This window comes from Bos indicus, chromosome 26 (assembly GCF_029378745.1).
Source record: "Bos indicus isolate NIAB-ARS_2022 breed Sahiwal x Tharparkar chromosome 26, NIAB-ARS_B.indTharparkar_mat_pri_1.0, whole genome shotgun sequence".
NCBI lineage: Eukaryota > Metazoa > Chordata > Mammalia > Artiodactyla > Bovidae > Bos > Bos indicus.
This window is the reverse complement of record NC_091785.1, coordinates 14,348,119-14,373,348: the sequence shown is the minus strand read 5'-3', so window position 1 is coordinate 14,373,348 and position 25,230 is coordinate 14,348,119. Positions and strand designations below refer to the sequence as shown.

The 25,230-nt window shown below is 37.3% G+C and overlaps 1 protein-coding gene across 7 annotated transcripts in view; it reads right to left on the bottom strand.

Annotated features, from left to right (window-relative positions):
* Positions 1-25,230, bottom strand: part of EXOC6 (exocyst complex component 6) — a 192,550-nt gene that overhangs the window by 125,137 nt on the left and 42,183 nt on the right. For all 7 annotated transcript variants that reach the window (XM_070780488.1, XM_070780489.1, XM_019952981.2 and 4 more), the window contains 6 exons: positions 11,721-11,892; positions 10,411-10,458; positions 10,232-10,322; positions 7,526-7,571; positions 2,538-2,742; positions 35-187 (listed from right to left, as the gene is read on the bottom strand). In XM_070780488.1, the coding sequence (XP_070636589.1) occupies positions 35-187; positions 2,538-2,742; positions 7,526-7,571; positions 10,232-10,322; positions 10,411-10,458; positions 11,721-11,892 (715 nt within the window). The remainder of the gene's footprint in view (positions 1-34; positions 188-2,537; positions 2,743-7,525; positions 7,572-10,231; positions 10,323-10,410; positions 10,459-11,720; positions 11,893-25,230) is intronic.

Here is a 25,230-nt window from a genome sequence, read left to right as displayed (position 1 = left end):
CAAAAAAACAGAAAAAGAAACAAATTCCCATCACCTCCTCTTCATTCTCATCCTCTTCCTCAAATGCATGTTTCAATACAATTTCATTCCTTTCTTCTGGAATTCTATCATTTATATACATAGTCTTCCCAAATTTTACATTATTTTGCTTCTGCAGAGTAACAGTGAAGATTTTCTGCTGCTGTGCCTATTTGGGGAAAAGAAAAGTTCAGGTTATTTGAAAAAATATTGTGGTCAAAACTGGTTTAAGAATTTCTTTGTACTTTTTCATCTTTTTAATGTCTGGAGGTACAGGCTCCGGAATGATGTCCCATTTTTTATTCATGATTTATTTGTACCCTCCTTCTTTTTTCAAGAGTCTTGCAGGGGGTTATCAATTTTATTTTAAAAGGTTAAGAACCAATTTTCATCTTTGTTGATCCTCCCTACTGTACTTTGTTTTCTATTATACTGATTTCTTCTCTTGATTATTTCCTTTCACTTTCTTTTTTTCAATTCTACTTTATTATGGTAAGCACATTTAACATGAGATCTACTCTCTTAAATTTTTAAGTGTACATATTCAATGTGTATATCAATACTTTAATACATTATTGCTGATAGGTATAATAGTTACAGAAGACCTCTATAGCTTGTTCATCTTTTCTTTTTTAATGGGCACCCCATGCATCTTGTGGGATCTCAGTTCCCTGACCAGGGATAGAGGCCAGGCCCACAGCAGTGAAAGCCCAGAGTCCTAACCACTGGAGCACCAGGGAATTCCCTAGACTGTGTTCATTTCATTCTGAAACTACGTCTGTAGATGAGTAACTCGTTCCCCTCTGGCAACCACCATCCTGCTCTTTGATTCAATGAATCTGACTAATGTATGTGCATGCATGCTCAGTTGTGTCTGACTCTTTGCAACCCCATGGATTGCAGCCCGCCAGGCTCTGCTGTCCATGAAATTTCCCGTGCACAAATGCTGGAGTGGGTTGCCATTTCCTACTACAGGAGGTCTTCTCAACCCAGGGATCAAACCTGTGTCTTGCATCTCCTGCATTGGCAGGCGGATACTTTACCACTGAGCCACTTAGGAAGCCTCAGGTCAACTAGTGATTCAATTATTTTAATGACCTTTGGTTTGGAGCACTGTCAAGATTTTATAAAAGAATTACCACTAATTCTTTTTTAAGAGGAAAACTAAAGACATAAACTTAAAAACGCTAGAAAAATTTAAAAGATATGATATCATACTGGAACATACATAAAATATGCTGCCTTAACTCCAATGGATTATTTGTAGAAAAAAAAATGTCTACTAACCTCACAGAAAACTATGATATCAAGTTGCAAGCTTATTTCATTTTCCACAGAAAGCATCCACAGTTTATGAACACTTGAAAGGCAGAAACTGTTACCCTACAACTGACTTAATTATTGACAAAAATGAGTATTCATACAGATTAATTGAGAAACCTTATATTTTCTTTTATGCATTTTAGTGATACTTCACTATCAGAGCCTCATTATCAGAGATTGAAAAAACTATAGGATTAATTCCAGCATTTTTATCTCACTATTTAATGCCTAATTAATGTTTTGGTAGCTCTGACTGTAAAGAATCCAGCTGCAGTGCAGGAGACCCAGGTCTGATGCCTGGGTCAGGAAGATCCCCTGAGGAAGGAAATGGTACTTGATGCATATTAGTGGAACATTCCCTCTGTTGGGAGAGGCCAGATTGTAGCTACTCTGTTCTGTTAGCATGTAGAAAGTTTACCCACTGCCTCTTTAGGGTGAATTTCCTCTAAGAGCTATACTACTGTTATTCAGGCCTTTCTACTCCCAGGTAATGAGACCATGTACATCACAGAAATCTACCTCTACCCTCACCTAAACCTTGATGCTGGCTCTAGAGGCTTGTGCTTAAGAAAATCATTGTCCCTTCTCACCCATTAACATCATTAACCTATCACTGGGGAAAAAAAAATCAGAATTCTCTTTCTCCCTCTGTGCCCAAACTTATTTTGTCTATGATATTCAATTTTTGTAGTAAAAAATCATTTATTTAGAACATTGCTTCCAAACTCTGATGGCTCAGATGGTAAAAGCATCTGCCTACAATGCGGGAAGCCGGGGTTCAATCCCTGGGAAGATCCCCTGGAGAGGGAAATAGCAACCCAATCCAGCATTCTTGCCTGGAAAATCCCATGGACTGAGGAGCCTGGTAGGCTACAGTCCATGGGGTCGCAAAGAGTTGGACATGACAGAGGAGCCTGGTGGGCCACAGTCCATGGGGTCATAAGAGGCTTGTACACGACTTAGTGACTAAACAAAGTAAAGGATAAAATTTAAACAAGCCTTTTATGTAAGTAAAAAAAAAAAAGTAAGCTTTGGATATATTCTATAACCTAGATTATTAAATACCATTAAATTAAAGTTTTCCTTTTAAAAAATGTACGTATCTCCATAACTGAGTTACTTTGTTGTACAGCAGAGATTGACACAACATTGTAAATCAATTATATTTCAGTAAATAAAGTTCTCTGTATTCTCACCTGTTTCATTGCTGTTTCACCTATTTTGTCAGAATGTTTTCGAATGCTTTCCAAAAAGTCTTTGAGGTCAGACATGGAGATTTCTTTAATATCTTCACGGAGCTTAGGAAGATTTTCTATCATTAGCTGACAAAACCGGTACTGACTAACCCGGGGAAAATACACATTCTCTAATTGTTCCATAGTCTTTAGAGCTGAATAATATCTGTGAGAAGTTAAAAAGAACAATCTGTAAAGGTTCTTATTTTATTTATTTTACAAGTAAGACCAAATAATCATTCCATCACTTCCATCAAAAAGGATACTGTTATAGCTAAGGTAAAGAAAATAACATTTACTTCTACATACTAATGACAAACTATAAACCATATGAAAAAGTTGCAGGAAGAAAATTCACTAACAAACAATACTGCATTTCATCTAAATCTACAACATCACAAGCATTATCATAGTCATAATATACATATCATATTAAATCATATCATATACATATATTAAATATATATGGATAATAGTTCCAAATTTTTAATTAAATTATTTGATATATGATTTCATGATATCTCTCTCATCCACATCTCCTACCATCAAAAAAGTACATAGTACAGACTTAAAGTAAAATACATTTAAGGAAATTAGAAGTATCACCTCACACTGTCAGAATGACCATCATCAACAATTCTACAAACAATAAATGCTATAGAGGGTGTGGATAAAAGGGAACCTTCCCACATTGTTGGTGGGTTTGTAAACTGGTACAGACACTATGGAGAACAGTACAGAGGTTCCTTTAAAAACTAAAAATAGAGCTACCATATGATCCTGTAATCCCACTCATGGGCATATATCCAGAGAAAACCACAACTTGAAAAGTTACATGCACCCCAGTGTTCACAGTGGCACTATTCACAACAGCCAAGATGTGAAAGCAACCTAAATACTCATCAACAGAGGAATGGATAAAGAACATGTGGTACATATATAAAATGGAATATTACTCAGCTGTTAAAAAGAATGAAATAATGCCATTATCAGCAACATGGAGGAACCTAGAGTGTGTCACACTGAGTGAAGTATGTCAGACAAAGAAGAGAAATATTGTAGGACATACTTTATATGTGGAATCTAAAAAGAAATGATACAAATGAACTTATTTACACAATAGAACAGATTATCCACAGACTTAGATAACAAACTTACAGTTGCCAGGGGAGAAGGGTGGGGGTAAGGGATAGTTAGGGAGTTTGGGGCTGACATGTATACACTGCTATATTTAAAATGGATAACCAACAAGGTCCTACTTTATATAGCACAGGGAACTCTGCACAACATTATAAGGCAGGATGGATGGGAGGGGAGTTTGGGGGAGAATGGATACATGTGTACATATGGCTAAGTCCCTTTGCTGAAACTACCGCAACTATTAATCGGCTGTATTCCAATATGGCAAGTAGATGGGGAAACAATGCAAACAGTGACAGATTTTATTTTCTTGGGCTCCAAAATCATCGCAGATGGTGACTGCAGCCATGAAATTAAAAGACGCTTGCTCCCTGGAAGAAAAGCTATGACCAACCTAGACAGCGTATTAAAAAGCAGAGACATTACTTTGCCAACAAAGGTCCGTCTAGTCAAAGCTATGGTTTTTCCAGTAATCATGTATGGATGTGAGAGTTGGACCATAAAGAAAGCTGACTGCCAAAGAATTGATGCTTTTGAACTGTGGTGCTGGGGAAGACTCTTGAGAGTCCCTTGGACCGTAAGAAGACCAAACCATTCAATCCTAAAGAAAATCAATCCTGAATATTCATTGGAAGGGCTGATATTGAAGCTGAAGTTCCAACACTTTGGCCATCTGATGCAAAGAATGACTCATTAGAAAAGACCCTGATGCTGTGAAAGATTGAAGGTAGGAGGAGAAGGGGACGACAGAAGATGAGATGGCTGGATGGCCTCACCGATTTGAAGGACATGAGTTTGAACAAGCTCTGGGAGTTGATGATGGACAGGGAAGCCTGGCATGCTGCAGTCCATGGGGTGGCAAAGAGTTGGACACGACTGAGCGACTGAACTGAACTGAACTGATACCCCAATATAAAATAAAAAGCTTAAAAAAAAAAAAAGATTCAGAGACATTACACTAGAGCTTAAGATTTGAGATTCAATTTGGGAGTCATCCAAATATAAATCCAGATATTTTTTAAACAAATGTAAGTAACAGTAACTAATAAAAAACAATATTCGCCAAACCAAATACAACTGTGTGCTAGCTTGATTCTGTAGGTCACTGAATTTGCAACCTCCAGTTGATCAGTAGGAATAACACCTGCCTGTACCCAGTGTTTCATTACCCCATGTGGACACCCGTACTTACAAAAACATATGGCAGGGCATCATAAGCCCAAACAAGAGAAGTAGGGACTAAGTATCTAGTGAGATGACATACTGAATACATGTTTTCCGCTTTACTCCTTTTTGAAACACCAATAAAAAGATAATGAAGGGATTTTTTAAATAGCATAAACCCACACAGATGAAGAGATAAGGAAAAGAGTACAATGAAATTTTAGAATCTGGAAAGTTGATAGACCTGAGACCTGAGAAAATGAATTCTAACTCAACAGAGGAAAACCAAGAATAACCTAATTTATCCTACAAAAACTCCAAAAAGTACAGGAAGTGACAGGAATTCCACTATTTATGGATGCACAAGTGTCCAATAGAAGGGCTATTGTAAGGAATAGCCCTTACAAAACCCCCAACAGAGGGCTAAAGTAAGGAGTACTGGTTAAAATGTGTTTAAGAAGCAGACCCTAGATTTTCTTCCTGACAAGCATCTAAACAACTGCCTTTTTCCATCTTGGCAAAATGCTAAACAGACCAAACCAAATAATTTCTAAAATGGGGGACACTACTCAAGCTTGAGGGCAATAATATGTTGCTGCTTAGTCTCTTAAGTCTTGTCCAACTCTTTTGCAACCTCATATACTGTAGCCCACCAGGTTCCTCTGTCCACTAGATTTCCCAGGCAAGAACATGGGAGCGGGTCACCATTTCCTTCTCCAGGGGATCATCTGGACCCAGGGATTGAACCTGTGTCTCTTGCATTGCAGACAGATTCTCTACCACTGAGCCACCTGGGAAAAGGATTAGTTGAGCCCATATATAGTAGATGCCCTCTTCTCCAACTCACAACCCAGAATACCAGAAGTCAGATCTTTACCCTTCAGAGAGGAGACAGGAGAAGTCTCCTCTAGAAAATCTAACCAGTCCCAGAAGAAACAACTCCAGATTCTAACATCACAAACTCCCCAACTAAAAGGGCCCGCTCCAGATAACTTTACAGTGAAACTCACAATAAACCAGTCCCACCCATACACCCAGAGCTTCCAATCAGTTTTCTATGTCCATTGCACTAGGCTCAGCTGTACAGAATTTGTCTGCAATGCAGAAGACTCAGGAGTTGCAGTTTCAATCCCTGGGTCAGGAAGATCCCACGGAGGAGGAAATGGCAACCCACTCAAGTATTCTTGCCTAGAAAATCTCATGGACACAGGAGCCTGGCAGGCTACAGTCTATAGGGTCGCACAGAGTTGGACATGACTGAGCACTCACACACACCATGCACTAAATATGAGCACTCACCAGGGAATCACCAGACATCTACTTATTAGCTGCAAAGAGAAAAACATACCTTTTCTTAAGCCATCCCCTTAAGCAAATGATCAAATTTAGGATAATCTAGAAATAATCTGATAGCACATGACTTCTGTTGCTTTAATATCATTTATGTTGTACTCTTACCAAAAACATTTAATCTGAATCTAAACATGATAAAATAAACAAATCCAAAATGCCCCGGTCTAAAACTAATCTGAACTCTTTCATGAAAAACAAAGCAAAGTGGGAAGGCTGTTCTAGATTACAGGGACAAAAAATATATAAAAGACATTTGGGGGACAAATGGGGAAATTTACATATAAGTATTAGATTATGAAACATCTGAAGAAATACATAATGCCCCAAGCTTGAAAATAGTGAAGCAACAGTAAATTTAGTTATTTAAAGACATAAATGTAAACACCAAAATAATTTCTTAAAAAAGGGAAAAGTTTTTGACCCTAGGAAGAAGGACTAGTGAATGGCAAGAAGGGAAGGTGATGTCTGGTCTTTTCTTTTTTTGCAACAAACACACAGAACTATTAACTATTATTTAAAATACGAGGATGTACAACTTTGATAGATAATATATATTAATAATATATACATAAAATAAAAGACTCAGAATAGTTTGTGGGTCATGTATTAGGAAGGAATAAAATCATTCTACTAATTAGTACCAATTGATAAAGTCCAATAAAGTTCAATGCAAAGCATTACACAAAGCAGTACATATACAAATCTCTTGAGTATATATTTGCATATAATGCGCTGTGATAATTAAGTAGCTATTAATAAACAAGAAGTGATTATTTCTCTGTTTCAAGCATGTCTGATTCTGATTTTTCTACACAATTTAAAATTGTTCATCTTTAAAACATTTTAAACATAATTATACCTAACGCTCCTATGGCGATCCATAAACTAGTTTAAATCATCTTTCATCTGTCATGTATTCATGTGTATTATAAAACAGAACATGAACTACACAGTCCAGATTGTTAATATGTAACTACCCACACTTTGCTTTCACAAAATACACACTCAGCCTTTGACTGTATGCAACATTAACATGTTAATATTTTTGCGTTCTTGTTCAGAATACTGTCTTTCATCAGTATTACCAACCTTTGATATGTAAGGGCAAGGATCCAAAAATAAATGAATAAGGATTGCTGTATTGAAAGACCCTGATTGGTAAATTGCATTAACAAAGAACAGTTAAACATAGAAAGCAAAACTTCAGATTATTCACTATAATTTACAGTCATTTTCTTTATGCTTTCAGTAATAGGAAAAAACCTCTTATTAAAAACAGGAAAGAAACTCACCTTTTTGTACTCATCTGTTCTTTTAGCTTACTGTACATTTCCAGCACTGCATTAAAAAAGAAAACTTATTTTAGCTTTCCAAATTAAAAAAGTTTGAAAGATGAAAATAAAGCAGGGAAGAGCATACTGTAAATTCAATAATTTTCTCTGTACTTTGATTTAGGCTTATATTTTCAAATAAAATTTTATACTTCAAGTAAATGAAAGCATTTTAGTTTCTGCTTATATTGAACACTCTATTACATAAATTAATACATTATATCGAACTGGCAACACTTGCATAGGCTGACACCTAAAACTGAGACATCAACCTAGTAACAATTATCCTAATCAAAAACTTACTAATATTTCTTGCTGCAGTGGAAGGAGAAGTGTGGTCTTAGTTACTTGAGAGAGAAAGTTGAGCAATAGTGAGATTAACTGATTTTGACTCAATACACTAAATAAATAAGGTAACTGCTGTAGCTCATGAAACAAAATTTTACACCAAATTCACAGAAAAAGAAAAATCTCAAAAGTTTACAGCACAGAGTAAATTATAATAAAGGCATAAAGAAACATAACAAAGTATCTTTGTTTATCATTTCCATCAAAGGCTCAGAAATGTAATTATTCAATAAAATTGTTAGAAGCTTCAGCAAGAAGACACACTGCCACCAAAAAGGTCTCAATGCAACTATGCAGAGTACCACTCATCCTTAGTAGAATTTCGAGGTATAAAGCAGGTGAATTACTGTTAGATCATTAAGCTAGCTCACATTTTCCTAGACAAGAGAGATAGACACATTTTTTTCCAGATTTTTTACACTCTTATGGCTACTCCCTAGGGGGTTTCAAGTTCACAAAAGATATTGTTTAATTGTCTGAAAAACCATAAAAACTGCAGTGGTGGCTATAATGAACCAGCCCTAACTCTGCAGACCCCATGTATATCTCTATCAAAGTCCCTTTATTGCAATGTAATATATCTCACATTTTCCATCCAAAGCATTAGAGTGAACACATAACCTAGGAAAAAGCCTAAAACTGCTGCTACAACTATAAACTTGTTTTGAAGTCTATTTTATCTCAACAATTCATGTAAATTTCACATCTACCTTATATTATTTCCATATTGTTTTCACATAAAAATAATACTTTCCCCAAAATAACTAACTACAACACCAGGAAAATTCATTGTTTACCCTGTGACTTCTTATATCCTCTCTTACCCCTCTTAATCTAAGGAGGAAGTTAGGCAATTATACAGTAATGGTTTGTTTGTCTTTATTCACATTAGACAGTAGGATCCTTCAGAGCTGGGACAACATCATTTTCAACTTTATATTTCTAATATCTACCATAATGCCTGACACAGAAAAGTATGTACGAGTGAATAATTAGATAGAAGGATGGATGGAGGGAAAGTGGTGGTTCTGGATGTGGCTGTTAAGAACACAATGTTTACATGAACTCAGATTTCCTGTTCAGCCTTGAGAGTAAAGACAGTAGCAATAAAAAACTCTTAACTTCTACTTCCCTTTATTTCTCTATTTCAAACAGCTCATTAGGGTTGAATAAGCTGAATTTACTCTTCCTCATTCCATGAGAACCCAATTTTTTTAGGCTTACTTCTTACAGTTCAAGGACAAAGCATTCAAACTTAAGAGGCTGTGTTCATGACTTTCAGTGTATATGATGGTGGCAAAGAGGTATTATTAAGCATTATTATAAGGAACTAAGTTTCCAACCCTAAAATCTAACACAATAAGTAGATATTTTATTTACTCAAAGTTAATGTGCACATATCCCTGGTCCATCAGAAATTAAGATGAGCAGAACTTCAGTGACAATAAAAAAAAGAAACTTTATTCTTACAAGTCAGCAAATAATTTTTCTTTAGCTAATACAATATGCTAATGTAATGTGTAGTCTAAGCTAAATTTACATTATGTGAATATTATACAAAGCACCTTATTCTATCTCCCTGGATATGGAGGTTCAGGTTCCTTCCTTACAAAAAAAAAGTTAAAAAATAGGACACTGAGATGGATTTAGCTTACTATATTAAGAAAAAGAAGTCATCTACCTGTTTCCTTTTTTTGAACAGGGCATATGCAGGTAAAGAAAATACTGGCTAGTTTATTCAGAATTTATTTGCAATGTCCCAGTAGTATATAAGTCCTAACAGAGAGACCAGAAAACTCAGAAACCTAGTAAGTCAGTCTTCCCAAAACATAGGAGAGAAAGGCAAGACTGAAAAAGGGAGAATATGTGGCACTTCTGTATGTTATCTACTAGTAAAATGAAATTGGGAGCAAAGACCAACTGCTTAAGTGACAAAAAGAAAACAGTGGAAAACTAGAGGTTTAAAAAAGTAGGCAAATTAGGAAAATGAAAGAAAATGGAATCAAAAGACACTCTCCATGGGAAAGTATTCTGCGGGGGGAAAGGAGGGGTTGGGGAGGGACAAAGGGCAAACTAGGCTGAAAGGGAATGAAAAGGTAGAGGCTGTTCTAGGAGACTGATGTGATAGACCATCAAATAGGCGCCTTATAATACGGAAAAAGATGGAAATGCAGGGAGTAAAGTAGATAGGAAGGAAAACCATGGGCATTGGGGGAACAATCACCACGTAATCTATAATTCCTATAATGAAGAATGATTAAACACCATTAAATTACAATTTCACCAAGCTGAATGTTACATTACAGATGTTTAACTCACCTGGAAGGCATAACTGTAATTTTTCTACTACAGTTGTAATATTCCTCTGCTGAATTCTACATCGAATAATATCTTCTGTTTGGACTATCACCTTAAAGAGAAGAAATGCCCGTATTTAAAATGAACAGTTAAATTGCATCCACATATTGAATACACAAAAAAATAAATCATTTTCTCACCTCCTTTCCAGCATCTTGAAATCTTCGGTTGGTATCAGTAACTTGCACCTTAAAAATAATTTCACCTTAGTTAGACAAATATGCATAAAACTGCCCTGATGTAACTGCTCACCCTTGTAATCAGATCATGCTTCATGAGAAACTTAGAACAAAGAAATGCAAATTCAAATTAACTCTACAGCTTGAACTTGAACTTTTGATTGAAAAGGGCTTTTGTTAACTTCAATTACTTATGACAGTTCTTTTTAACAGATTCTGTGGCAAACTTCTCAAATTTAATCTAGATTTTTGAACTTTACTTGCTTCTCTAAGTCTGTCAAACAATTCAAATCACTGACCCAATTGACCAGTGGTCCCTTTTTGATAACTTCAATGAGGTCTATGTGCCATTCATTGTCTGTAGGAAATGGTGATTGCATTTTATGGTAATTAAACATTCATACTTTGCTGAATGCAAACACTGGGTGGTTGATTAACATCAAACACGGAAATCTCAATCCACAGCAACATTTTAATGCTGCAGGTGCAGGCAAAGCTCAACCTCAAATTTTCCCACATATTAAGTGACTCATTAGGTCATCATAGTAAGGAAGCACATTCTGGTTTATTAAAAATCTCATTAATTTCTGAACAATGATGCTCAGTGACCTCATTGATGCCGTATTTGGTCTCTTGTTATCTGAATATCCTTTATATAATGGTTTTCTAATCATAACCTTTGGTGAACCAGGGTCGTTCTGTCTGCTAAGCTCTCAAAATGTAAAGAAAGATAAATAGGACAATTCTTATAACTAAATACTTTATATTCTGACAGAACAAATCCAGGTCTTATTTCATAAATAATGTTTTAGCTGTGTGGTAGAAAATGCAGACCAACTTGCTTTAAGAAAATTACACATTGCTATGAAGTGAAGAAAAAAAAAGTTTCACTATTATTAAATAATTTGGAAAACACAATCACTTATCATAAGTTTTTCCAAATTTTCAGAAAATAGTTTTTTATCAAAAAATTGTACTCATTGTCACTTGAGAACTCTAAAACCCCAAATGAGGTCTTTCACTGTGCGAATTTTTTTAGTTCATTTCTTGTAAGGAAAGAAATCCTGTTAAGTCAATGCATTACCAAAAAAAGAGAGAGAGAGAGAGGTAACTCCTGTCATCAGCATAACAACTTTATTAATAAAGCATTCCCAAATATGTATACTAATCCACTTAAAAACAGTACATTTAATAATAATTTGTAAATATGCACTATAAATATGTAAGTGATTTGAGAGCAAAGGTAAATAGAATTTTAACATATTTCTTACCTTAAGTTTCTCTGCATCAGTCCTTACTTTAAGGAGTTCTGTTATAGCATCTACAAAACCCTGATGATGAAAATTACACATCTTTTCAATTTCCTTGTCATGATTACGGATACAAGCATCTAACTTTTCCATAAACTTCTTGTGTGCATTTGGTTGGTCATCATACACAGACCTGTACAGACACAAAAAGAAAGCTATCATTAATTTCCCAGTTCACCAAAATTTCTTCATTAAGCTCAATCTCTACAAAAGCTGATATTTTAAAATAAAATCTCTGAACAAACAAACTAGGTTGTTAGTAATAACATCAGTAGAAACAGTTTGGAGAAGGCAATGGCACCCCACTCCAGTATTCCTGCCTGGAAAATCCCATGGATGGAGAAGCCTGGAAGGCTGCAGTCCATGGGGTCGCTAAGGGTCGGACACGACTGAGCGACTTCACTTTCACTTTTCACTTTCATGCATTGGAGAAGGAAATGGCAATCCACTCCAGTGTTCTTGCCTGGAGAATCCCAGGGACGGGGGAGCCTGGTGGGCTGCCGTCTAATGGGGTTGCACAGAGTCGGACACGACTGAAGCGCCTTAACAGCAGCAGCAGAAACAGTTTGGGTGAAAAATACTTAATTCCTTTTAAACATGTTAGTATTTAAAGAGACACAAGTCCTCTAGATATATCACTAAGTATCTGGAATTAAAGGTCTGAGACTTAAGAGATGAGCCTTCAACACACTAGTGCTCAAAAAAGAATCACTAACTGAATGATTAAGGAATGAATAAACAAACTTCTGCTTTCTACAGCATTTATTATGTGTCAGGACATATTCTGAGTGCTTTATATATTAACTCTTTAATCCTCACAACAAGCCTATAACATAGAAACTGTTATTACCCTCACTGACTTACAGATAAGTTACAGATTATGTAAACTGTCGTAGATTCCACAACTAGCAAGTGACAGCTAGTTGCAGTTGTGGAATGAACATGAACATGGGATCTGAATCCTGGTAATGTGGCTCCAGAGTTCATATTCTTTTTTTTTTTTTCTATTTTTTGGCCATGCCTCATGACTTGTAGGCTTCCCTGATAGCTCAGTTGGTAAAGAATCTGCCTGCAATGCAGGAGACCTCTGTTCAATTCCTGGGTCGGGAAGATCCCCTGGAGAAGGGATAGGCTACCCACTCCAGTATCGCTGGGCTTTCCTTGTGGCTCAGCTGGTAAAATATCCACCTGCAATGCAGGAGACCTGAGTTCAATCCCTGGGTTGGAAAGATACCCTGGAGAAGGGAAAGGCTACCCACTTCAGTATTCTAACCTGGAGATTTACATGGACTATCCATGGGGTCTCAAAAAGTCCGACACAACTAAGTGACTTTCACATGACTTGTGGGATCTTAGCTCTCTAACCAGGGATCAAACTGGTGTCCCCTGCCATGGAAGTATGATGTTTTAACCACTGGACCACCAGGGAAGTCAAGAGAGTCCATACTCAAGTACAAGGCCACACTGCAGTCACCACAATGTTCTCTAAACACTGTGTTTACACTCCTACTGTATCTCAGGTCCTGCGGTCTTGACACCAAGGGACTTCCCCATCCACTATGCACAAAAGGATTAACCTTACCCAAAGAAACATTTGGGTCTTGCTCCCAACTCCTGGGCAGTTTAGCCTTCAGAATGTCCTGCCTGATAGATGCCTCTGTTTACTTGGACAATGCAAAATGGTCTAAGTGCTGGGAAAGACTGAAGGCAAAAGGAGAAGGGGGTGGCAGAGGATGAGAAGATTAGATAGTATCACCAACCAATGGACACGAATTTGAGCAAACTCCGGGAGACAGTGGAGGACAGAGGAGGCTGGCATGCTATAGTCCATGGGGCTGCAAAGAGTCAGAAATGGTTTAGCAATTGAGCAACAATATGACTTATAATGTGATTTACAGTTAATGGGGGCAAGGGGCCACATGCGATCAGTTCTGGAGGGGCTGAAGACTAAGGTCAGCAATTCAAGCAGTCGGCCGTGTCTATGGAATCAACCCCCAGGAAAAACCCTGGACACCATGGCTTGGGAGAGCTTCTCTGGTTAATAATACTCCATATGTGTTACCATGCATCATCACTGGGGGAAATTAGTGCTGTCCACATGACTCTCGGAGGAAAAGACAACTGGAGCTCCCCGCTGGAACTCTCCTAGACCCCGCCTGACCTGCCTTTGCTTGCTGTTAATGTTAATCTATATCCTTTTGTCGTAGGAAATAGTAACTGTGAGTGTAACAGCTTTGCTAAATTCTATGAGTCCTCCTAGAAAATTAATGAACCTGAAAGCAATCTTGGGGACCTTCCAAAAATGTGCTCCCCCATCTGTTGCCCACTGTTGAGGTTCAGTTCAAGTCCCATTTCCTCCAGCAGGTCTTTTGCAATTATTTCCATGCCAAGTGAAGAACTGAGCTAGAACTAGGCTCTGATCTTGGATGTCTTCTCTTTTCTACCTATGCCAGTCTAAATCTCTTCTAGGCTTGGAACTTTAAATTCTATAAACATGGAAGGTGAAAGTGAAAGTCGCTCAGTCCTGTCTGACTCTTTGCGACCCCATGGGACTATAAGTCCATGGAATTCTCTTGGCCAGAATACTGGAGTGGGTAGCCTTTCCCTTCTCGAGAGCATCTTCCTAACCCAGGGATTGACCCCAGGTCTCCCAGATTGCAGGTGGATTCTTTACCAGCTGAGCCACAAGGGAAGCCCAAGAATACTGGCGTGGATAGCCTACCCCTTCTCCAGGGGCTCTTCCCAACCCAGGAATCGAACCAGGGTCTCTTGCACTGCAGGCGTATTCTTTACCGACTGAGCTATCAGGGAAGCCCAAACACTATATAAACACTGACACCTCCCAAATTTGTATTTCTGGTCCTGACCTCTCCTTCGACCTTCATACTCACGCATCTCTCTAATCAGATGTATGATAAGCATATCAACTATGGCCAAAATGAATTCCTATCTTCTTTCCCAAACCCTGGTCCTCCCATGGTCTTCCCTCATCTTAGTAAACTCCATTCTTCTAGTTGTTGAGGCAAAAAACCTTGAAATCACTCTTGACTATTCTTTCTCTCACCTCCCCACTAAAGCAATCCAACCACATCTCACTGCTTCCTCACTGGTATCACCCTGGACTAAGCCATCCATGTGTGTTCCCTAGATTATTCCAGACAGCTTCCTAACCGGTCTCCTTGATTCCACCCTTATTTCCCTTCAGTCTGTACTCAACAAAGTAGACAAAATAATCCCACTAAAAATAAAGTCAAACCCTGTATCTTTCTTCTGCTCAAAACTCTTTTTCTTACAACAGCCTGTAAAGCCCTATGTAATCCTGCCCATGTTATCACAGTGACCTCATCTCCTAGTACTTACTGCACACCAGCAGCACTGGCCTCCTTGTGTTCTGAAACGCACCAAGCACGCTCCTGTCCTGTCCTTTGCACATGCTGTTTCCTCTTCTGATCACATTTCTCACACATGGCTGCCTCCCTCAGGTTTTCTGGTTTCCTTGATGAAGCCCTTTCTGGCCACAATATCCACATTATAAACACACACACACACACTATTCCCTTTCCTGCTTTTTTTTTTTTTTCTAAAATGAAGGAATTCACTTTGTTACTGTATCACTCTTACCACTATTTAATATACTCTACTTCACACTTTTGGTTTTTATTTTTGCTCACTGGAATGTAAGCTGCAGGAAGGCAGACAGTTTTTGTCTGTTTTGTTCCCTGCTGTACAACCAGCCCTAGAATAGAGTCCCTAATGTAGCAGATGCTAAGAACTGATAGACGGACGAATTGATAGATGGAATTAAAAACATCACTTAGTAGCTGTTCAACCTCAGATAAGCCACACAAATTCTCTGAATCTAAATTCTCTCAAAAATAAAACAGGGATTAAAAAAGTATCTACATCAGAGAGTTATAAGGATTAAATTAGCAAACATATGAAAAATTCTTAGCACAATAACTGACACATAGCAAGTACTCAAAATACACCAGCTACTATCACAGAATGTATGTAAGAGTCAAATAAATCCCTGTTAAATAAGTGAACCATCTGCCGAACAATTATGTATGGATAGCAATATCAAATACCTAACACTCAATTATCCATGCTGTAGGGGCCGACTACCAGTAACACCTGGCAATTGTATAGGGACTTTTGTAATTTTAAGGTCTAATGTTTCATTTGTTTCTTACACCATACCACAGAAAATATCATTGCCTCCTTTTCACAAATGAGGAAGCAGGCCCAGAAATACTAAATGACTTGTTCAATGTCACTCCCAACTCATGCTTTTCCTACAATGAATATACATAGCTAACAAGAACTCTTAATTAAACTAACAACATTATCCCAAAGAAAAATTCGCGTTAGCTGACATGCGTGCATGCTAAGTTGTTTCAGTATTGTCCAACTCTTTGCAACCCTATGGACTGTAGCGCACCAGGCTCCTCTGTCCATGGGATTCTCCAGGCAAGAATACTCAAGGGAGCTGCTGTGCCCTCCTTCAGGGGATCCTCCCCACCCAGAAATCAAATCCAAACCCAAGTCTTACGTCCCCTGCATTGGCAGGTGGGTTCTTTACCACTAGAACCACCTGAGAAGCCCCCAACTGACCTTGGTATGCTATAAACAAATTTTTATCTCATAATTGTGAACATGTGTTCTTTAAGTAATATATATATATATAAGCTTATATATATATATAAGCTTTTCTAAGATTATTTTTTACGTATTTTAATAAAAGCTTGATATTTATCTGAATCAAAATATCTGTTAATAAACAGAATATACAGAAAAAACTGCCTCTTTTTTTTTCCCCTTTCACTGCTGTAGCAGTGTAGCAAAAAACTAGCAAGAGACATTTCAGGACTGCCCTGCTACAATGTCCCTCCAAAGGAAAGTTTGTGAGGTGATACTGTTACCTCTTTTAAAAAATGACAATAATATATAAACGGAAGAGAAACAATGGTTATTTCCCAGAAGTCTATTTTATTTTAGAAAGTTCTTTAAATGTACCCTTTAGTGTATTTTTCCAATTTAATCTTTAGAGTTTTAAAAACAAAACTACGTTCATTTTATAGTAATTCAGGACACAACCTGTGCATCTATTATAGCATCTATTTATATATATGTATACACACACACACACATAAATGGTTATATATGCTGATATATGATATTTATATACATATATATGGGTATGCTGAAGCCGAAGCTCCAACACTTTGGCCACCTGACGAGACAAGCCGATTCATTAGAAAAGACCCTGATGCTGGGAGGAGAAGGGGTCGACAGAGGACAAGATGGCTGGATGGCATCACCAACTCCATGGACATGAGTTTGAGCAAGCTCTGGGAGTGACGGACAGAGAAGCCTTGAGTGCTGCAGTCCATGGGGTCGCAAAGAGCTGGACAGGACTGACAGGACTGAACAACAACAATGGGTAAAATAATGTATTACAGCATATATATTAATATATTTAATAGCAGTATAATTATTATAGCAGGTGAACACTTTTTTTCCTACTGATGTTATTAGAATGTAGAAAAACAGTAGCAGGACGTATGTTATACCTATTCTCCATTAACAGAAAACCAAAGCCTGAAATGGGTGCACTATTCACATTCCATGCTTTGTGCTATTAGAATAGAACTGTAAATCCCAATACAGGAAATTTAAAAAAATTAAAGAATTAGTATTGTGAATGAGAAGAGTAGGTCTCGATCTGCCTACTGATAAGTCTTAATCTTTCCTGATCCTTGGTAACTATCTACTCCTGAGTACAAACTGCATCACAAGCTGATACAACCACTTGTATCAACCAAAATCCGTATCAATGAGATCATTCTGAGCAGAGTACACAGAAATGGGAAGTCAAGATAAAGAAATGTTCTAAATCACAGAAATCCGTTACATTTAAACAAAGTATTGAGGGATCAAGCAAATGCCAGAATGCAAACTTCATCACAGTTCTCAGGTCTTTGATATTCTCAGGTCCTGAAAAGAACCCTAGAAAGTTCATAGTTCTGTCTTTCTCAATTTAATAGTTGCAGCACAAATCTAACCAAACACAAGTACTCACAAAGGCATTAATCAATACATGTAGTTGATTTAACTCTCTACCCACTGTGATGAACAGTAAGAAATAACTACTCTGACAGTAAAAAAGTGAAAGTGAAGTCGCTCAGTCGTGTCCGACTCTTAGCAACCCCATGCACTGTAGCCTACCAGGCTTCTCCGTCCATGGGATTTTCCAGGCAAGAGTACTGGAGTGGGTTGCCATTTCCTTCTCCAGAGGATCTTCCCAACCCAGGGATTGAATCCAGGTCTCCCGCATTGCAGGCAGATGCTTTACCATCTGAGCCACCAGGGAACTGCTCTAAACGTGTGCTAATAAGGCCAATAACAAATAGCTAAGTGAATAGAGACAGGAAGGGAGAAAAGGTGGATATGTATAAGAACACTGGAAAAAGGAAGAAAAGAAAAGCAATTTTTACTTTAAGAATTTTCACACAGCAAGAATTACCACTCTTTTCTCTGAAGGAATCTATGCTTAATTACAGATAATCTGGAAAGAAGGTGTAGGAGACAGATATGGAGAGAAGCAGCAGCAATTTCCCCCAGAGACTTAGTGGACTAACTGCTGCTGCTGCTGCTGCTAAGTCGTTTCAGTCGTGTCTGACTCTGTGCGACCCCGTAGACGGAAGCCCACCGGGCTCCCCCGTCCCTGGGATTCTCCAGGCAAGAACACTGGAGTGGGTTGCCATTTCCTTCTTCGATGCATGAAAGTGAAAAGTGAAAGTGAAGTCGCTCAGTCGTGTCCGACTCTTAGCGACCCCATGGACTGCAGCCGACCAGGCTCCTCCATCCATGGGATTTTCCAGGCAAGAGTACTGGAGTGGGGTGCCATCGCCTTCTCCATAGTGGACTAAAGAGGAGTCATATTCCGCTTCTGGCTTAAGGTGGTAAAAATTGCCAAAAAAAAAAAACAGTTACACATGACCATGTACTCACTATTAAGTGATTTACTACAGCTTAATGATGCTATAGATACTGTCAGCATCCCATTTTACAAATGTAGTTTGGGAATATTAAGATTTTAAGTCCAAAATCACAGAGTAGTGGGATCAAGATTTAACCTTAGGTCTGCTGCTGCTGCTGCTAAGTCGCTTCAGTTGTGTCCAACTCTGTGCAACCCCATAGACGGCAGCCTACCAGGGTCTGCTGTCCCTGGGATTCTCCAGAAGCCCAGTGCTCTTAACCATTGTTTTAGACAGCCTCTCCAGTCAGAAATGGTGATAAGCACCATGAGAATGCAGAGAAGTTAGCAGCATAGAAACTAACCAGATCACCTTTGAAGATCAACAATTGAGAATGACTCGGTAGGGAATCCCTGATGTGCGCTGTTGCACCCATCAGGTAAAATCATCTGATGAACAGAAAAAGGGGATGAGAAGTGAGGCATAGCTAATTGTTAGGCAGTATTAAATTACAAACGCAAGAAAATAAGGAGGAACAAAGTATGAAGAGAAAACTGAGGGCCCGGTACTTGGCTGACCTCAGCTGAAGGGGCTCTGAAAAACATATTTTTCTTTTTCCTTTTTATGTCTTCGAATGATAGTTACCATTCTTTGAAATTTTCACTTGCAGGGCAAGAAGGAAATACCATTCAGCATTATTCATTCTCCGAATCCTAAACTGGTTAAGCAGTTGTATCCATCTAATGAGTGTGCTAGATATACTGCTGTTCTAAATTTTCAAGCAGAATACAATGTTAATGAAAATAAGCTTTTCTTCTTTCAAAATGTCCCCAGGATTTTATAATGTCTCTTGGCAAACCTAATCAAGTTCCTATAAATAAATACAGATATGACAAACCTAGAAAGAGTGAACATTAGAAAGTCAGTAAATTTTCCACTACCCTCATCCACTACGGTTGCAACTTAGTGCTCCATATATAGATAACGACTTCAGTATAAGAGTCCTGTCATCACTTCCAAAAGCTTAGCACAATAAAATCTAACTTCTGACAAAATAATGCTAATCAGACAAAAATGCAGGTACGAAATCAATTTAAAAGAGATGACTTTAAAACTTTGCGAAGAAAAACAAAGATAGACTCTGCTACACTATGATTTTATTTACATATTTTTAACTAGCAACTAGGATTGCATAAAAGCATTCCTATATGTCATTTTTAAAAAGCTATGTTTTAAAAACATAGCTGAAAAACAATTTTTTGGCACACACTTCCCATCTTCATTATATCTAACCTATAACAAAGTGTGGAAATATGAGTTATCTCTTAGTATTTGATCATCCGATTTATCAGACTTATAGAATTTAAACAAGTAAATAAATGATACTTCTGAAATGCTTTCTTGAATTGTATGTATAGGGCTCCACCTAGTGGTAATAAAATAAATATAAGAAAACATGTCATTTAAATGTTAAAACTAGTTCTTTGAAAATTAACATTTGTATCATCAAATCAAATGTCCTAACAGAGGCATTCAAGCTATTTTGATTTTTTGGACAGATGTTACATTCTGTTATCAATTCACTATTTTTTTAGGAAAACATCTTTCTGAAGAAAAACATCAGTCACAAGCTACTGTGTGAAAAAGAACTCTTCTTATTACTAGCAACATTAGGAATTTTTTGTCAAAAAGCATAAAAAATACCCTTATACTGTTCTCAGTATCTTTTTCTTTCATTGTGTCTTCACTGAAAAAAAGATTATATCACTAACTGTAAAGGAAATCTATTTGTTTCCTGAGAAATGATTTTTTTAAATTTCTAGTAATAAAAAATTGCTTTTGCATCCTTTTGACCATTCTGTATTTTTCCAGTCCACAGGCATTTTTCTATTCTCACACCAATGTTTCAAATGGCATATCAAGTTTAATTTCTAAAATATGAGTCAATTTTGTATTTCTAGTAATTAGTATTCAAGATTTGGTATTTCATATTAATGAGATTATTTATGATACTTTTTCAGCAATTTCATATTTATATTGAATGTTTTTCATGTTCTAAGTACCAACCAAACTGATTAGTACTGAAATTTTGGTTACTATTAATAACTATAAAATATACTTTTCTAATATTAAATATATTTATGAAAATTAACCACCTTATGATTATCAGCTTTGGACAAATTAAGCATTCCTAAAAATGCTGCTGTGAAGACAATGGTAAACATAATATAGAAAAACTGACCAGAAATTTTCAAAAGCTATTAAAACCATCCTATCCAATTCCTATCCAATACAAGTTACTTGCTATCAATCTCAAAAATAGTTTTAAAAACAGGTTTTTGGTATATCAGCAAATTTGGTAAATTCAGCAATTGGTCATGCAACACACCAATCATCTGGCAATTAATTTCAGGCCAAGATTCGAAAATATTTCTTTTATAGAAGCACATGATGAATTACTAGTGTAAGTTCTTTCAGAATGGGGTATATGTAAGCCCTGAGTATAAAAGGGCGGTTAAACACCAGTGAGATTTGACTTTGTCTCATCAGCAGTTCTGTGTGTCCACTGTATGGATCCTGGAAACTAGGAGAAGATACACTGAAGTACTCTTACCCAAAGGGCATGGTTTTGGTAATCTTAGGCTATGTAAATTGGAAATGTAATCTTATTTTTCAGTGGAGCAGTCTCTTCAAAGCCAGTTTATAACCCACTTGAAAAACCTGCAGCCAGAGTCAGAAATGGGGACTTGAAACACTGCAACTCTCTTCAACAGCCTTTAGAAACATTTAAGGTACCCAAAATGCCAGTAATATCCATTTGAGAAACAATGAGCTAAAATATTCCACAACAGCAAGTGAGTTATCATTGAGGAGAAAAGCCTCTTTTACACAAAGTCACATGATCTGGAATTCTTTTTTCAAAAAAAACAACGAATAGCAAAGACACCATGTCCCTATCTTAAATACAAAAAAGGATTGCTCAAAGTACCACTCTATCTTGGGGAAAAAAAATTTATACTACAGTCACTTAGCAATTTAGAACAGCAAGAAAGAAAATAGTCAACATAAGGTACCATGCTAAATGTTAGCACTCAACATTTTTCCAACCATTTCATCAAATATATCTAACATGAATAACAACTTTCCCATAACTTTCCCTGATTCTTTGTAATCCAGGTGGAATTAAGAAGGGAAACAGATAAAAAAAAAAAAAAACATTAACAGCAGCATAAAGATAAAGGAGAATTCTAATAATATTCATCAAACACCAACCATGTACAACAGAAACTGAAAACTAAGTGCACAAAACAGTCATTGCACAGGTAACATTAATACAGAGGACAGCTGCTCTCTAAATCATTAACATTTATCTGCACTGAGCCTAACTCTTCAAGGGGGCAGGAAAGGAAATATAGTTTTATAACATGGTTCCAAAATTCTTTAACACATCTTCCATTGAGAGGTAGGGTCTATATCCCCTTCCTTTGAATTTGGACAGGTTTATGATAACTTCGACCAATAGAACATAACTCAGGTAATAATATGTGATTCCAGAAGCTAGAAAGAAGCCATGCAACTTTCACACACACTCTGGAGAAAACTACCATCACGTAAGAAATGTAACAATCCTAAAAATGACATTCTGAAGGGGCCACATGTGGGCATGCCCAAATGACAGCCACCCCAACCGCCAGCAGTATGAGTGAGCCACCACAGCTGTCTAGTCCCGCTGGGCCTCAGCTGATTTTGGCCCAACCAGCAACCAATATCTGACTGCAGCCACATTAAAGACCCCAAGACACAACTGTAGAGGAATCTGTCTTCAATCTTTTACAAAAGTTTTCAAGTACAAGAACAATCTGTTTGGACATCTGTATAAAGTATCTAAAACAGAATTAAATTCAAATATTTTCTAGAATAATTCCTTTTTTCACTATTTCTTTTTTCCTTTTGGTACTAATCCTTTTTGGCACTGTCCTTAACTTCTTTTTCCAACCCAGGATGCTTCTCCCTACAATATGCCTCAATCTTAAACTTCCTTCAAAATTCACCTCAAGCTAGTTTCTCTGGGATACTTTCATGAATACTGAATAATAACTGTCCCATGATCTCCTGCTTCCCTGGTGGCTCAGATGGTAAAGTGTCTGCCTGCAGTGCAGGAGACCTGGGTTTGATCCCTGGGTTGGGAAGATCCCCTGGAGAAGGAAAAGGCAACCCACTCCAGTACTCTTGCCTGGAAAATCCCATGGACAGAGGAGGCTGGTAGGTTACAGTCCATTGGATAGCAAAGAGTCAGATACAATGGAGCGACTTCACTTTCCATGACCTAGAATTTTCCCAGCGCTATTATACACAGTCTATAATACACTTTTATTTACTTGTATAATATATCAAATTTATTCTCCAATAACTTATTGCATGTTTTATTTTCTAAATTCCTTGAGAACTGAAGGTGTCTTCCACTTCCATACTCAGTTCATAAGTATGAGGATGCAAAGAACTGCATCTTAATGAACAGAAAAGGTTCACTAGAGGGCACTCTTCACCTAAAAGTAATCTCTAGAAATCCAATATATTTCTTTTCACTGTTGCATCAAAATATGGTATGAATCTAACATTCAACTTAATTAACAACTAAGTACTATGAATCAAAATAAAAATAATATTTCCTCCTTTTCTGAATCTACTTTATCCTGTTATCTACTGCTTTAATATAATGGTTCAAAACAGAAGAACAAAAACAGACAAACGAATAGAGAGGTAAGAAATAAACCCACACACCTACAATCAATTAATCTATGATAAAGGAGGCAAGAATATACAATGGAAAAAAAGCAGTCTCTTTAGCAAATAGTGTTGGGAAAGCGGGACAGCCACATGTAAATCAATTAAATTAGAACAAAGACTCCCTCACATCACATATAAAAATAAACTCACAATGGTTTAAAACCTAACTATAAGACACGATACCATAAATCTCCTAGAAGAAAACTCAGGGAAAATACTCTCACATTTAAAACGTAGCAATATTTTCTTGGATCAGCCTTTCAAGGCAAAAGAAATAAAAATAAATATAAACAAATGCTGCTGCTGCTAAGTCGCTTCAGTCGTGTCCGACTCTGTGCGACCCCATAGACGGCAGCCCATCACGCTCCACCGTCCCTGGGATTCTCTAGGCAGGAACACTGGAGTGGGTTGCCATTTCCTTCTCCAATGCATGAAAGTGAAAAGTGAAAGTGAAGTTGCTCAGTCGTGTCAGACTCTTCACGACCCCATGGACTGCAGCCTACCAGGCTCCGTCGTCCATGGGATTTTCCAGGCAAGAGTACTGGAGTGGGGTGCCATTGCCTTCTCCGATAAACAAATGGAACCTAATCAAACTTAAAAGCTTCTGCACAGCAAAGGAAACCATCAGCAAAATGAAAAGACAAATTATGAAATGGGAGAAAATATTTGCAAATGATGCAATCGACAAGGGGCTAGTATCCAAAATATACAACTCAATATAAAAAAAAAAAAACAACCCTGCATACGAGACAGCGAAAGAGACACTGATGTATAGAACAGTCTTTTGGACTCTGTGGGAGAGGGAGAGGGTGGGATGATTTGGGAGAATGGCATTGAAACATGTATAATATCATATATGAAACGAGTTGCCAGTCCAGGTTCGATGCACGATACTGGATGCTTGGGGCTGGTGCACTGGGATGACCCAGAGGGATGGTATGGGGAGGGAGGAGGGAGGAGGGTTCAGGATGGGGAACACGTGTACACCTGTGGCGGATGCATGTTGATATATGGCAAAACCAATACAATATTATAAAGTTAAAAAATTAAATTAAATTAAATTTTTTTAAAAATGAAAAAAAAACCCAATCAAAAAATGGGCAAAAGACCTAAATAAGTATTTCTCCAAAGAAGATATACAGATGGCCAATAATCACATGAAAAAAATGTTCAACACTGCTAACTATTAGAGAAATGCACATCAAAACCACAATGAAGTATATCACTAGTCACAATGTCTGTCATCAAAATGTCTACAAACAATAAATGCTGGAGAGGGTGTGGAAAAAAGGGAACCCTCTTACACTGTTGATGGTAATGTAAATTGGGAGCAACCACTATGGAGAACATTATGGAGACTGCTTAAAGAACGAAAACAGACACAAAAAAAAAGAACTAAAATAGAGCTACCAAGTGATCTAGCAATCCCACTCCTGGGCATACAGCCAGAAAAGACAGAAAACTCTAATTCAAAAGATACACGCACCTCAATGTTCACAGCAGCATTATTTACAATAGCCAAAACATGGGAACAACCCAAGTGCCCATCAACAGACCACTGGTTTAAGAAGATGTTGTGTATATAACATATACAATGAAATATTAGTCATAAGAATGAAATATTGCCATTTCCAGCAACATGGATGGACCTAGAGGTTATCACACTAAATGAAGACAGAGAAAGATAAATAGTATATATCACT